Below are 17,299 nucleotides of genomic sequence, written 5' to 3'. Positions count from 1 at the left end.
TGCCTAGCGAACCCCGAGGGCTCATCTTAAGGACGTGTGATGGGCTGAGGTGTTTTTAGTGGGTAGGGTCTCGCTACCCCTGAATAGCAGAGGGTTTTGAGTGTAGATCCAGCCTTCTTGATGCGGGCCTGCATAAGTGCATTTCCACCTCATAAAAAAAAAGGTCATAGAACTTAAAAGGGATGTACTAAAATGTATATTTAAGACCAGGAACTTAATAAAGGAAATTTTTGTTTTGTTTTGTTTTATACCTACCATGTGTGTGGTTGTCGGCGTGCGGTGGTCGGTAAGGCGGCTCCAGCGAGCCTTCACGCACGCACGACATCAGACCCGCGCCGCCGCCGCCCGACATCCGCACAGCCCTGAAACACAAATACATTTATTTATTTGTGTTTTTTTTTTTAATTTACTGCCAGTTCTCAAATCAAAAGCGTAGAACGGAAGAGAAGAACTGACAATAAAATCTCCGCCACTCTTTTTAATCGCTGCTTATTTGGTGTTTTGCTGATTATTTTTTTTCTGCTTTAAGTACCAACAATTTCTGGTAATTTTGTTGTGAGCTATTCTTATATATATATATATATATATTATGTTTTAATTATTTATTTTTGTAAAACTTATGTAACCATTCTTGTCACACATTTTAGATGTAAGATTTTGAAAAGAATTTAGTAGATTAAGGGCCTGTTTCACAATGTATGGATAAAGTGCCAAATAGCTATGCAACACATAAATTATTCGAAAGATAAAAGTTCCAAATAAGATTCTTCAAATTTCATGACGTATAGCGCTATCTGACAGTCGTGAAACGCAAAAATACTATTTATCGTACCAATAAGTAATAAATAGCTTATTTGGAACTTAACCGGATATTGTGAAACAGGCCCTTAAAATTATGTATGATGTCGTAAACTCAAAAACTCTAAATAAATAAATAAAATACAAAATCATCACATCATACAAGTATAATATTACGTTATCAAATTAATATAGTCATAATTACATTGCATTATGTTGATTTTTAATGTACGTATAGCAGGAAAATCTTTCCTGAAATGTTTTTGGTAAATCATTATAAACATTGATTTCCATACAAAAAGTGTGCCAATACAATTTCTCCCAATGTCTATTTCGACACCTACCCATTCCTGTATTCTAAGCACAAAACATAAATATGTATTTATGTACATATTAAATACATATTTATGTTTTGTGCTTAGAAATACAATTTTAGGGAATTATCAAAAAGGTTAGTCGACATCACAGGAGAACGAAGAGCTGGCAGCTACCTCGCACAAAGAATTAGTCTAGCTATTCAAAGGGGGATCGCTGCCAGTATCTTCGGAACCTTGCCTAAAGGGACTCCTTTTAATAATATTTTTTAATAATTAAATTTAAAGGTTAGTTATTAGGTATATTAGAATTACTATATGTACAATTCTTATATTAAGGTATTTTATTCACATTTTATTTATTACATTTTGAGCTTCTTAAACAAAGGTAGTATATGAAAGTGACATTTGACATATTTTTACATTGACACGTCATCAAGCAGATTATAATTCCTTTGCGATTTCACGTTAATCTTACTTCTATGGTTTCTGGTTAAATTGTATTCAGGGAAGCCATTTCGGAGTTTCGTTAATTTATTAACTGTACGCGACTCGGGTTGCGGCTTTTTTGTTATATGTAGTACGTGAATTACATTATATATTTTATACAACGGTACTTAAACAGTATCTTCTGATGTTAAATCAAAACGACACTCTCCCAGAAGGCTTGCTTCATTGCTGGCCTTTTAAGAATAGGTACGTTTGAAAGACCCTAACGCCCGAACCCAATAATTAATCCACATTCTCAGATTGAAAACAATCCATTTTTGGCGACGGACAGCATGCAATCTCTTCGCTCTATACACTTATATTAGATAATCAATATAAACCAAATAAAGTAAATAAAACCGTACAAATAATATTAAAATATACATCTCTATGTTGAAAACATGTCAAATAGCTTTTTAATTATTTTAAAAAGTGATGCGAGTTAAAATCTTAAGATAGGATATAGGCACAGTTGAACTGTCAATTTCATACAAAGCTCTATCCACAGATACCGATCCGACCTACCATGCATAGCTTGATTCGACAGATGGCTATTACAAATCGTGGATTGGTTATTAGCACACTTTTTACAATATTTGGATTAAGATGTCTATCTCAGATGGTCAGACGTTGCCGTGTGGGTTACACTGTTGTGAGAAAAGAAGAGAAATATCTATCTTGTACCGGGCAAAAGACGTCTGGCAGGCCATCCCCTCTCTTGCCCTATTTACCTCTTGACGCTGTAACCGAAATTAGTTATGTAATTTGTTCATGCGCCGATCCCTTATGAGCGAGTATCAATCATAAGACTTAACAATAAAGGCCATTCATTCGGAATTTCCGCCAATAAGCTGTGGAACAGGCTGCACGACTCCATAGGATTGGCTTCCTTCTATCATCTTTTAAAACTCTTCTATATAAATATATCCTAACCTTATCATATCCTGATCAATCGTGTATTTCCTATTCTTTTGTATTACATCGCCGTTCGCTAGTCATAAATCCTTAAGATTAGCTTTTTTAGTTTTTAGTTCGTTATTAATATTCTATTTTCTTCTCTAGATTAACGTTCTATATATAATTTTGTTTTATATCACTTCTCTTTTTTTACTTGGGATGCCTGGAAGAGATCGCTTATTAGCGATAAGGACACCCGTTGCATCCCGTGTAATTTTTATGTATTGTGTTCTTTGTGTTTCTTTGCAACTAAGTGTGAATGAATAAATAAAGAAGTTGTGTGGAAAACAGGGGGCAAATGCCCACAGCATCGCAGGTCATGGACACCCACTTAAATGGGTGCAGGCCTTTGAAGGAGGCGGTTCGTGAAACAATTGGATGTCGTACACAGTTCTCTTCAATGTCTTGTGATGCAGTTGTGGAAGACTTCCAACCATCAAGGTGAATATGTGTGTGAGGCTTCACATCGCTGGCTGTGGGACTAAAAATGTCTTGGCCTCAAAAATTAGATACTTTCAGCGCTCCCTGTTCTGTGCTACCAACGGCTTTCAGCTGCAGCAGGTCCTCCTCTACTCTGTCGATTCAGCGGTTAAGCCGACACACAGGTCTCCGGGTTTCAAGCAGGCTTAGGTAAGCTTCCTTCCGATCTTGACCCATGCCAATGTATTCGATGGGTCTTGTATATGTTCGACTCAGCAAAACTCACTGTGTCGAATGACGTCTATTTTTCATAATAATAAGAGAAATGCACAAAATCCTTGGTTTTAACGACTCAAAGTTCGGTATTCCCTTCGAGCAAGGTCAGGATGCTGTTTATCCACAGGGTCAAGGTCACATGCGCGATCGATAGGAGGCTGCGAGCGAGATAAATATGTGACTATTGAACTGTTAGAACGGGACAAAATCTAATAGATTTTCTCGTTTCCCTTATCGTAAAGAGTTAGTATATCGTTTATATTTCACTGTAACAACTGTTATGAAACCTAGCGTTAGTTATATATTCATTAGGAGCCGTTCCTATATTAGGTAAGCAGATTAACTGCACTTAATCCCTCTCTCCTCTTGTTGACAAAAGTAATGAAAGCTTCCACAAATTAGGCATATATACAGTATAAATTAGACGGCTAATGGCGACGTGTATATGTCTCGTATGTATGTATACATATTAATATTAAGTTTTTCATGTAAATAAAATAGTTTTTTTTTGTAATGAGACATAAAGTTCTATAAACATTAATTTTGGTCCCAGTAATGGAATTTGTACCTACGCTGGCAGCCTTTCCTCACTATTGCGATGCTTATTCGTTAAGCGAGAAAAACAGCAATTCTAAGATACAGTCGCCAACTTAAATATTTACTTGGTGCAATTCAACCACAAAACCAAAATCAAAATCGGAGGAAATACTCCTTATATATGAGCCGTTTATAAATATTATTATATACATTTATCTAAGTATTTAATTCAGCTGTTGTGTGACGGTATGTACGTGATTTTGTGTGGGTGTGCTCCATGCAGGTGATCATTATAAACCGAAGCACAGACTAACTGTTTTTTAAATGTCATACATACCCCTTAACTTATGGATTTGTTACTACGCCGGTTGCCATGGTGACCGGCGACCAATACACGACCTGGAATGGAAAATTATTCGTTAATTTACACGAAAGAAATCTATAGGTGGGTAGCCCTAGAGGGGATTTCGGGATTAACTCCAGCGTGGCAGATTAAGATACAAGGTACGTTGCCGGCCTTTTAAGAATTTGTACGCTCTTTTCTTGACGTTTTCAAAGTTTAAGCTCTTTTAACCATACGTCGAATTACTTGGGTAATACTTTAATTAGTGAAAATTCGAATTAGGGCGTACCGATTCTTAAAAGACCGGCAACTCACATGCGATCCCTCTGGCATTGAGTGTCCATGGGCGGCGGTATCACTAAACAGGTGAGTCTCCTTTTCGTTTGCCTCCTATTACATGCAAAAATATAACGGTATTTAAATTCAAAACACAAATCCAAATTTCAATTTCGTATTTAAATTCAGGTTTTCTGGGTTTCAATACATTTTTATGAGGGGCTCCAAAGGGTTCGCGTCAAGCTTTACACGTCTTTTGTTCTAGAACAATCTAATAATAATATGTTAAATTTGCCTCTAAATATAATAGAAATTTCTACTTGAAGTGGTTTTTGAGATGTCCCCACATTTCATATTATGTTGTTTTTATTATATTAAGGGCCTGTTTCACAATGTATGGATAAAATGTCAAATAGCTATGCAACACATAAATTATTCGAAAGATAAAAGTTCCGAATAAGATACTTCGCATTTCTTGACAAATAGCGCTATATGACAGTCGTGAAACGCAAAAATACAGTTTATCCTACCAATAAGTAATAAATAGGTTATTTGGAACTTATCCGGACATTGTGAAACAGACCCTAAACATAAAAAAAATATTGTACACCTAAAAACCTTAAATAATTTGTTTTTTTAAGTTTAATACCACATTTATATTCAGTCGTAGTGAGCAGGAAAGTGGGCAGGACGAGTGTGTAAACGCGATACTTCGTAAGTATCGCGTTTACTACAATCTGGATACGATCTAGTCTAATTTAAGACTAATAAATTTCCAAAACTTCCTCTCATCTTAAAAATTAATTCAAACTCTACAGTCCTCATAACTATATATGTATTACGCTACTCCAATAGATGTTCATCATCTCATCCTTCATAGGCATTTAGGATGTCTTCCTAATTTTGGAGTAGGGTGCTCGACTATCTTCCTATCATCTTCTTATCTCTTCTATCTATTCTATCTTCACCAATCGTGACTTGTGTAATTCTTGTATTTCCTTTTCTTTTTTATTGCATCGCCATTCATGAATCCGTGTGATTGGCTTTTTACTGTTAGTTTGTCATATTATGATTTTTTTAAATTATAGATGAAGGTTCTATATTTTTTCATATATCATTTGGTTATGCACTTCTCACACTTTACTCAGCATATTGTTTTTAGTTTTTCCCTTACTAGGGTTGCCTGGAAGAGATCGTTATAAGCGATCAAGATAAGGCCACCGATGGCATACTGTATAATTTTTATGTTATTTCCTGAAACTACAACGTCGTACGTCTAGTCTGTCCGTGTGTTCTATTTTTTACATACCACTGTTTAGCACTTAAGACTAACGTCTTAACACTACAACATTAATTCGAATGATCTTGTCCTTTCAATGTTCTCATTAGGCCCGTGGTGTCAAGAAGTTAATCAGACTAATGTATGTACTTTCAGCTGACCATCATCAAGGCAGAATACAAAATACCATCGGAATCACCTCGTTCCATAACTGAGCATTTTTGAAGGCAATCTCATGTCTGTAACTACTTGAAATTATTCGTTTTTTATTTGTAATCATTCACCCATTTATACATATAGCGATATTATATGGCAGAATATGGTTTGCTGGGTCAGCAATTCTCACTAAAGCATCCTTATCGATCTCTCGCTGGAAATGCTATTTTGAGGAACATCAGGATATTAAACATTCCGAGCTCCGACTTCGAAGATGGACTATTTATAAATTAATATGTCGAGTACATGTAAACACTTTTATATCCAGTGGCATCTCAATTTATTTTAATATTCTTTATTACTCAAGATGTCATAATATGGAACACGGTGTAATGGTTGCAGCTCCTTACAAACGTTGTTTAAAAAAAAACTTGGCGATTAAAAAGAGTGGCGGAGAGTTTATTGTTTATTATAGTTCTTCTCCTCCGTTATACGCCCTTGATTTAAAAACTGGCAATAAATGTAAAATTAGATGTATATTTTTTTCGACGTTCATAAGTGTACATTAAGTTACCTACATGAATAAATTATTTTTGAATTTGAATAATAGAAATAATTAAAATGTTAATCAAAACAAATTTAAAAGTTTTTATTAATTGATAATTCGGCCGTTACAAAGTTGCCTTTGTTATGTTTATTATATATTAGACCATATATTTATGTACGGTCTATATTTTTAATATATAAAAAGGCAACCTTGTAACGGCCGAATTATATACTCGACAATGCCTTGCAACACAATAGCCTCAACGTGGGAATTGGAGCAAGAATAAGTTGTATCTTTATATCGATAAATGAAAGTAACTGTTATAAGCTGGTAATGTTTCATGCGTATAATGCACTCGCATGTACAACCATTTAGTTCTAGGCCTCAGATATTCTATATCTACCTACTGTCCTTGAAACACGCTGTCTTTTTGGACTTAGGCCTAATTCCTCACGATATTTTTTTTCATCGTATGACCGAATGTTTAACCGCACGTAGAATGTTCATCGGTGCACAGCCGGCTCGCTCAATTTTAGTTCTGAATACTACCCAAGTTTTACCTAAGTTTATATACATATATATATATATATTTACCTAAGTTTATATAGATATATATAATCTCTTAACAAGCAAGCTCAGGCAACCGTGGCTCACACTTTCTTAGACCTTCCTCATGAATCAATCTAGATACTGGTTTGAGCATATTGATACAAACATATCATTTATATACAGAAGAAACAGGGTCGGGCATAGGACACAACCTTGTGGGACCCCAGCGTTCACGGGTTTAAGGTCGGCCTGCTGCATCAATGACGACCTTGATGCTTAGCTAGAAATCTGAAAATCCAGCTGCATAATTAAAGGGGAACATAGGCTGGAAACTTCGTAAGAAGTAACTTTCATATGTATTCTAATATATATATAAAAAAGTATATTTGTACTTTTTCTTTTTCATGTTTTTGTGTATGTTTTAATTGTTTTGTTACATTTGTTTTGTCTAAATAAGTATATGTCCTTACACTTCTTGCTTACCTTATCTAATTTCTTTATTTTTCTCAGCGCTTGCCTAAAAGAGATCGCTCGAAAGCGTTTAGGCCGGTAGCTCATTTTCATTTAATTATGTCTGTCGGAGAAATGGTGCTGTTATCAGCTCCCATTTTCATTCTTTAATAACCATTGAAAAGTCGTTTCGAAATAAGCCATTCGTATTAACGGTTTTACACTAATTTGACTTTGACGTAATGATGACAATGGCTGCTGGCACTAACACCATTGCTTCAGCATAAGTAATAAAAACTATTACACTACTACAGACTATCAAATAGTTATGGGTGTTCTATATTTTTATAAATCACAACCCATTTTTATCTTTGTTAAATTTATAGAATATATCAAAATCGTATAGAAACTACTGCACCAAACAGTATGTACATTTTTAGTGCGTATCTACATAGTAATTAAATTATAATAATAATTTGTAGATTAGATATAGAACTAATATGACTTTTAAGTTATTAAATAATGAAAATGGCGGCTGATGCCAGCGCCATTACTCCGACATGTCAATTGTATATTTCTACATGTAACGAAGACGACACGAAATAGAGTCTCAAAATAGACATTTCTCTATACTCTTTGGACACATCTATTTTTGGCTTAAGTGCGAGACGTCGGTTCAAGTCTCTTTTTTCGTGTTCGTTATATTCCCATTCAACAGGTCCGTCGCCAGCACTTAAAAAACATATTGTCGAAATTCTACGGGTAGTTGGTAAAATAACTCAAGACAGTATCGATCGAATCTTCTGAAGTACACTATCTGTTTACACCCGTCTATGAACTGGAAACTTTATCCACTAATGAAAATATACAATATATGAAAATGATATAGGTAAACATGTACACTTATGAACGTCAAAAAACACAAATTAAATTAATTATAAATTTACATTTACAACCAGTTCGCAAGTCAAGGGCGTAGAGCGGGTAAGATGATAAAGAATTATTTTTTTTTTAAAACGTTTCATTCAATTTGTTTCTAAGTCTGTGGTAAAGGCGTTAGTTTTGGCCTGTCATTTAAATTTTATTTCGGAATTATTTTTAAACTGAGCGTGGAACCAGCTGCCCACCGATGAATTGAAAACAGCGTACTAATTCTTAAAAGGACGGCAACGCACCCGAGAGCCCTCTAACATTGGCAGTGTCCATGGGCGGTATCACATTACCATCAGCTAAGCCACTTGCCAGCTTGCTACATAAAAACATCATTAAGATATGAAACACTAAATTCGTCTACATTTTCACGACGAAATATGTATAAAGACTTTTCAACGTTCCAGTTTTCACGATATTGGCAAATTACAATTTCAAATTCATCGTATTTTAGTGCTTTATTGAATTTTCAACGCCTTTGTGATACAAAAATCGACTTTTTTTAAGAATTTAGGTCACAGGCTTTTGAAACGACGGTATTAAACCTATATACTGCAGTTACGTAACCTATCATTAGTTATAAATTACATATTATAAATATAAAAAGGAAACGGTTCAAAAAATAGGTTAAATAATGTCATTATTTTAAATAATTAAGTTTGTTTATGGAAAGAGCTGGGAACCCTAACACAGGTATTTTTACTTAAAAGGGTTTCAAAATCTTACACTTGGAAAATGTACTTAAAATGAATAAAGACTTTTTATTATTATTATTATATTAATATTTTATAGATATAGATTTAATCAAGCGAGTTTGCTTATCTTGCCGAAGCCATATACAAATTACTTGAAGAAATCTATTAGGTATGAGGGTGTGCAAATATTTAATCAATTACCATCTAAAATTGGCAATATTGGTGTGTTTGACAAATTCAAAAAGGCAGTAAAGATGCATGTTAGAGTGAACACAGTTGACTAAAATTAAGACGGTTAATGGCGACGTGTATCTTGCTCGTTTATACATATTAATATTAAGTTTCTTATGTAAATAAAATATTTTTTTTGTAATGAGAAATAAAGTCCTTAAACATTTCAATCAAAATATCTTTATACAAAAAGTTTAAAAAAAATTATATAAATTGTAAATTTACATTTACTACCAGTTCGCAAGTCAAGTGCGTAGAGCGGGAAAGAAGAACTGGCAAGAAACATTCCACCCCATCATCCCGATAGGTGGTCAGAGACCAGGAATCTCCTACTACTGTCCTGATATTCCCAAGCCGGTAAAACAAAACATGACGACATTAATTTACACCATTAATTACTAGTCACGTATGTGTAGCGCCCCTTTGACACATCCGTGTGCACTCTAAATCAATAACGAAGTTCTACTCACACGAGTCGAGTGTCGACGAACTTTTGTAATTTGATCCTAAGTCTAGATTTACACCGCTATATATACTTTAAGGGGCTGGTATTGATCAAGGTTAAGCGGTACTTGGCGCGGATAGAAATATGATGGGTTACCGTTAATAAATATTTTAGCGAATAAAACAGAAAGTTAACATTGAGAGGAGAGTTAGCGTAATTGCTTCGGGGATCGTAGGTTCGATTCCAAATGGTCTTTCTTCCTCTGTTCACTTTTATATATTGTAATTTATGTTTAATAGTCATACGTTTTAGATAAAATCGTTATTAACATATACCGCAGATTTAGTACTATATATGATGTGTTAAAGTTAAATAAATAAACATTCATTCGTACGGTAAACATTGCGAGGAAACCGGCTTGCATTAGACCCAAAAAGTCAACAGCATATGTTAGGCACAGGTGGCTGATCACCTACTTGCCTATTAGATAAAAGATCATGAAACAGATACAAAAATTTAAGGCCCAGAAAAATTAAATTAAATCAGTGCTGACACCACTGATTTAATTGCATTGTTTGCATGTAAACAATAGCAAATTCCAGGTCTAATGGTTTGTTTGTGCATTAGCTAATGACAAAACGAACAGAACTAATCTCAAAACAATGATAGGAACAATTAAGGGCCACTGTCTCCATAATAAACATCTCTTTGTCCTTAAAGCGATAGACATCCCAGAGCAGAGACTGTTACAGTTCAAATATGTCATCCACGTAGTCCTGGCCATGGATCCTCGCTTGAAGCCTACAAAGTGCGCAGGAAACTTCTGAGCTTCTGGAAGGAGCCAGGTTTAATTAGCCTGGACTATGCGCACAATGGACCAAATGAGCTTCTAAGTGGGGAAACTGAGTGAAGTTAAAATAACATTATTCATATAGGTAAACAAGAACACTTATGAACGTTAGAAAAAAAGTTAAATTAATTGTAAATTAACATTTACTACCAGTTAGAAAGTTATATAAGAGCGGGCAAGAATAACTGGCAAGAAACTCTCCGCGACTCTTTTTCATGGCCAAGTTTTGAGTCATTGTATTGTTGACAAATTATTTGTCTACACCACATACATACACCTTTTCTGAACCGTAAATAAACATTATAAAACCCTGCTGCGCCAATAATTGGAAAAAATAATGGTGTAGGGTAGACAGTAGAACATAGCATAACAGTAACAAGAGGTCCATCATCAGTAACATAAAAGTCGTGTTGTGTGTGGGTAGGTATGTTTAATATAAAAGGGTGGGGCAATCCCAGGAATCTCATCACATGGTAAATGATATGCTGGTGGACTCAACCAGCAGGTCACAAGTCAGCATTTTATTGGTACGCTCTTTTGTAATAACAAATAATAATGGGTATTCTCTGATATAGTCTGTAGCTATTTCTGGCCCCTAGAACATATCAACCAATATACGAAAAGTATGTTTAAAGTTAAATGAAAATATAAAGGAATATTGTTTTAGGCAAAAAACATGTAATACATTACTGTGTACTTTCGTTAAGTGTAAGATTAATACAAAACTACTATATTATCGTGTTAACTATTTAAAATCATAAGTCCAAGATTTCTGAGATCATCTCAATATATACTTTCACAGTTTTATGGATAAGAACTGGCAAGTAACTCCGGCAATATCTTTTTCTTTTTTCCCTTCTATAAGGAGGGGATTGATCAGACGCTCAACTGAAGTTTAATGCCCTTGTATACTATCAATTCCGGAAGGCTCCCAAGTTGGCATTTGCTCGGAAATATTTTAGTGAGCAGCTGGTTCCACATTAGTGCTACCCAGGACCTAAAAAACACTAAGTTGTGAAACGTAGGTTTAGGTAATATGGGTGGAAATAGTCTGCCTAGACGTTGATGAAACTCAACCGCAGCTATTAATCGGAACACCTCTGGTCTCAACATGGTAAATGCGGTAGAAGTTGCAGCGAGACTCCACAATTTCTACGGAACGCCAACGGTTCAAGACGCACGAAGAACACACGCTAGTGGAACGAAGGTGATATGGTTTGGATTTCGTATTCCCCCTTCGAGTTGACTCTTGGAACTTTCACTCTAAGTACATTATACTTACGAAGGCATCTAGGTTTATTATTTCGAAATGTGCCATAAAAGCCTCTCAAATTAGCGGCAACGCCTACGCACGCTTAGCGTGGGTTTTGACGAGTTTCAATACATTTCCATAACGTCTGGTGAAATAGGTTAAGTTCACGTGTTACTGACAGACCGTATAATCCGGAAAAATTGGTACGAAGATTTTTAAAGATAAAAAAGTAATAGACTCTTAGAACGTGGGGTTTAAATGCACAGGCGCTTATGAAAGATTTCAGATGGCGCCTGGTGGAGTACTGGTGACCCCAGAATCAAATCAACCAGGAGAGCTGCCAGGGATAAAGGTGCACCGCCCCATATCCCAAATCAAAAATGCCACTTTTTAAATGTGCTTTAATTTATCATGTTTTTATTATTATTATGTAAGTTTAGAATATTGTAATTACATATTATTGTATATTATTTATTAACCTTGCCTTTTAAAAATATATTTTAATTATTAAATTTTAAGGTTAGTTATCAGGTATATTTTTATGTATTATGTTGTTTTGAATGAATGTAAGGAAATTTGAATATAGAAAATGTATATACATTTAAAGAACAATAAAAAACACAATTTCATATTACGTCAACTATTCAATGTTACGTATAGTTAGTATAAATGGCGGACCAGTCAAGTCCATTGCCTGCCATGGATTTTTTTTTCAACCCAATAAATCAAAAAATCTAGTAATATTAGATAATGAAGAAATGTACAGTCGGGCATATCGTTGAAATACCTGAATTATCACAATACCAGTGACAAATGAATCACGAGTATTGTCTTTGTTATTTGAATGACTATACGTTATCTATAATAGGAAGTATTTTACATTACTAAGGTAGATAATTATATAAAAGTTGTCAATGAAATAGTTCATTAAATTTTTCGGTAGTTTGAACTTTTATAGAAATTATAATAACCAATATTGGCATGTGATGGCTCAGTCTCACACAAAAGGATACTTATCTCATATTAAAGCAATCTAGAGGTTCATATTTGGATCAAAGTGCCTCATGTTATAATTCAAAATCATTTATTCATATAGGTAACGCAATGTACACTTATAAACGTCAAAAAATAAACAAATACGAATGTTTTTAATTTTACATTTACTGCCAGTTCTTAAATAAACGGCGTAGAACGGAAGAGAAGAACAGGCCGTAGCTCTTCACCACTCTTTAAATCGCAAAGTTCGCTCAACAGTTAGGAACGAAACCAGATTCAACCCCATAGGAATAACAACGGAATGCTTAGAAATAAAAACAATCTAATTAATAAATAATTAAATTAAATTACACTGTACGCGTAAGACACTGAACTCCTATTAAACGACTGTACCGATTTGATTGAATTTTTATACAATTGGGTGGGGTGCTCGATTATTTAGATTCACAAATCAGCCTGGCAGATGGCGTTAAATTCGGTACTTTCATACTTTGTTTAATATACAAATCGCGTAAATTATCATGCATGAAAACGTCTGTCGGATCCGCTAGTATACAGTATATAAAGAGACTGATCACAGTATCAACAAGTGTTAGTGTAGAATGCCAGAGTAATACTAATATAATCCGGCCAAGGACGCCAGGATGGGCAGGAAATGGGAGCAGCCAACTAGTTCATCTATTGTTAAGTTTTGTAATCTATGACATTCGTAACAATATAGATAATGTAATACCAATGGAATTACCAGAGACAAATGTCCTCTTTACAATAGTATTAGGTGTGGTTGGGGAAATCGGGAGCTTAGTAGGAAACACCTTAGTAATGAATCTTGCGCATCTTGCCAACGTATTTGCCGCATGCAAACTAAGGACAAAAAAAATCGTTTTGTTTGTTTACCCCCAGAGTACTAACACGCAATTAATTATAATATCAATAAACAGGGAAACTTCTTTATATTGTTTAATATAAACAATATAATGAATATAAACAAGTATAAACAATAAACTCGTAAGCTTAATAAATAAATTGATTTCCGAAAGAGACAGATGCCACCAGCTTTACACGCTTACCTCAGGCATAGGCAAAGCTCAGATTTTGAAAGCCACTAAACCGATAAAGCGATTAACATATAACAATGACGTCTATCGTAATGAGGCAGTCGACGCATGACGTCATCACACGCGTCCCCTTTCGCGAGGGGTCTGAGTTCTGAGAGGATTTCCGTGTTACAGTTAATTTATCTGTCACCAGTCAAGGTTATACCTTTATTAAAATTTAAATGAGGTTTATTATGATTTATAGTATCATTAATTTATTATATTTTAAAATTTAATGATAATGTCTGTAAAGATTAATGAAATGATTGCATAGTTTTATGAATAAAATTGAAGCATGTTTATTGAATTATCGCAAATTTTATATGAATACAAAGAAGCAGTAAATCCTCGGACATTTATGCCAATCGAGTGGAAGAGAGATAGATGCGGCGCATGAGTATTCATCGTAATGGAAAAGTGAGCGTAACAGGACAGTGGGTCATGCTTTGTAGGTTAAATACAATAAATAAGCAATAGATAATTACAGATAAAATAGAAACAAAAATTATTAGAGATGGCCGGGTGGCCTTATCGCTAACAAGAGATCTTTTCTATGCAACTCTAGTAAGGATAAACAAATAGCAAGAAGTGAACTAAAACCAAGTTAACATTACAAGTATTTTTAAATTATACAATTAGTAACTACACTTTTTGAGAAATGGCAGTTATCTAAACACACATGGCACATTATTAAATTGGCCCTAGTATTAGATATTATTAGATAGAAAAAAACTTGTCCATGACTTAAAATTTACAAGAAATATTCGCATAATGACATTGTGTTAGCGTTTAGTGTGCCTAGCAAAGGAGCCTAGTAGGTTAAGGGTGTACTACAAGGTACCACGTTATATCCACTTTTATTCCTAGGTGTAATTTTATTTTTTTCACATATGAACTAAGATTTATAAAATAGCTAATAGTAAAGTATGAAACGTTTCAAAGTAATTGTAATGAATAAGTAATTTATGCAAAAATAATAAAATAAAATGTGTTTATTCATTTTAGATACATTGCATTGTGTAGGATTTGGGACCCTTTTAAGTAAAAAAACCTGTGGCAGGGTTCCCAGCCCTTTCATAACAAACTTAATTATAAATTCGTTAAAATATATGTATATATTATTTAATTACATCAGTTATTTTGTTTTTTCAACGGTTATAAACACGCCTGAGTGCACGAGCGAGTGTGTGGGTGCAAATGAGTGAGTGAGTGAATGAATGTGTGTAATTAATCAATTAGTGTCTAGGTCTCAGAATCACATCTAACACTGCATAAGTTTTTTAGTTGTATTTTTAGATTGTAGAGGATGGGCGGGTAGATATTAAGCAGTCTATTTATATATGTAAACATAAATAATAGAGACTTAACACTAAGGGACAACAACAACTGTGGGCTATTTTTTGTCCAGAAACGGATGACGGATGGGCAAAAGTCCTGGAATGAAGGCATCAGCCAGCGTTGGGCCCAGTCCCACTAGGTAAATAGATGAAGTCCTTGTCTCAATCTGGACTGGCCCGGAACCTCAGCTTATGAATGACAATTCTAAGTCAGATATGTCTGCCTCTTGGATAGAATGCCTGACGAACCCCAAGGGCCCATCTCAAGGACGTGTGAAGGGCTGAGGTGTTTTTAGTGGGTGGGGTAGCTAACCCCCTGAATAGCAGAGGCATTTGAGTGTAGACCGAGCCATAGACCCCGTATCAACAATAAAATAAGCATCAAGCTTATCATAATAAGTTTATTATTATAAGCTTATATTATTATTATCAACAATAATATAAGCTCAACATCCATTGTGCGGGCCGCGTAAGCGTATTTTCTCCTTATTTAAACAGAGGTAGACAGATCACAGTTTACAGATGAAAGGAGGAGATTTAAGGGTTTTTATTTATATTTGCACTTTAAGTTTTTTTATATTTTGTCTGGTCGGGTTCAAACGACTGTATTAGTGGCTGTCCTTTGAAGGTGGCTGGCACTCTACCCAAGACACCTCACTGAACAATAGGTACGACGATTTTCTTAACTGTCTTAGAAGGAATACTTTAGCGGTCATTTCACCCTAAGTGGGTTGGATTCAGAGTGCATCGCCTCACTTGACTTATGACGATGTTACGTTGGGTAAAAATAACTGTGTGATAACTAGGTTTTGAAATAGAATTCAGCCATAACTGATATAATGTTGAATAGTGTCTACAGTACTGTACTTAGTCGATTACAGGAAAAAATCGGTTTTCGACACTTACTCTTTCACATCCTGAGTTTTTTGGACACGTAATACACAGGGATCCAGAAATATTAGAAAATGCCCTTTTTTGCGCCCCGTAGGCACATTAAGCCACCCTATGCTATAAAAAAAATATTTAAGGCAAAATATCAAATTAAGAACTTAATTAGAATTTACTGTTTAATACGATTCTAAATTAAATTTTAACAGGATTAACGAAGATGGCGGAGATTTTGGATAGAGGTTAATAAAATAATAATATTTTATTTTGCTCCAAAGGGTGGTATTTAATATTTGACAATATTGACACAAAAGGACATGTGTTTCCATCACATGCTAAGCATCAGCTGGATCCAAAGAATAACGATAAAGACAACTGTATGGAAAATACCAAGGGGAAGAAGAAAAGGTCGGCCCAAGAAAAGGTGGATAGAAGTATAAGCGGTAACAGTAAGCGAATGGAGAAAGACAGCAATGGACAGAGTCAGTTGGAAAAAACTGGAGGAGGCCTTTACCCGGTACAGGTCAACGGTACTAAATTTAGCTAAGACATAAGATGTATATAACAAGTTAAAAAAAATAATGTATACAATCTAAAAAATATAATAATAGTAAGTAATAATAATTTATTTATTGCAAGAATATGGTACAAAATGTTAAGGTGGTACAATCATAAGTCGTTCGCATATTCTACCACAATGGCGCGCAAATTTATCTTAATTTACATTTTACATTATTAGTCAATGTCAATTCTTATATTACCGATAAACAATGATCGAATTACAATGTCTCACGCAAATAATCATTTATTGAATAGTACATATTTTCCAAAAGTAATGCAAGTCGCTTTCTATAGACTCTAGTCGGAAGATCTTTTAATTCTTTTGGTAATTTATTGTAAACTTTAATTGCCATACAAAAGGTGTTTTTCCGAAACAGTTCTAAATTTATTTTTGGCACAGCCAATTTCTCCCCATGTCTATTTATTCTATAGGCTGTATATTACCTTTTTCTCAGAATTGGAAATTAAATGGGCTTCATTATTATTATTAATATAGGTTAAGAAAATTGTAAATACTGTATATTTGATTGTTGATTAGTACGAATAAAATACGGAAACAATTTAACACTTTTCTAATGTTAATTAAAAGTGTAATGTTAGTTGGAGTTTTGGCACATATCTAAAAA

The 17,299-nt window shown here is 34.4% G+C and overlaps 1 protein-coding gene across 1 annotated transcript in view; it reads right to left on the bottom strand.

The window, feature by feature from the left end:
• The window catches only part of LOC110998267, an 82,276-nt gene that overhangs the window by 41,545 nt on the left and 23,432 nt on the right, over nt 1-17,299 (bottom strand). Inside the window, exons 2-3 of the mRNA XM_022266822.2 lie at nt 4,129-4,190; nt 256-362 (exon numbers count right to left, since the gene is read on the bottom strand). Coding sequence (XP_022122514.2) covers nt 256-352 — 97 coding nt within the window. The 5' untranslated portion in view covers nt 353-362; nt 4,129-4,190. The remainder of the gene's footprint in view (nt 1-255; nt 363-4,128; nt 4,191-17,299) is intronic.

This window comes from Pieris rapae, chromosome 23 (assembly GCF_905147795.1).
Source record: "Pieris rapae chromosome 23, ilPieRapa1.1, whole genome shotgun sequence".
Classification (NCBI taxonomy): domain Eukaryota; kingdom Metazoa; phylum Arthropoda; class Insecta; order Lepidoptera; family Pieridae; genus Pieris; species Pieris rapae.
The sequence above is the reverse complement of the archived record's forward strand: the minus strand, read 5'-3'. Positions and strand labels throughout refer to the sequence as shown.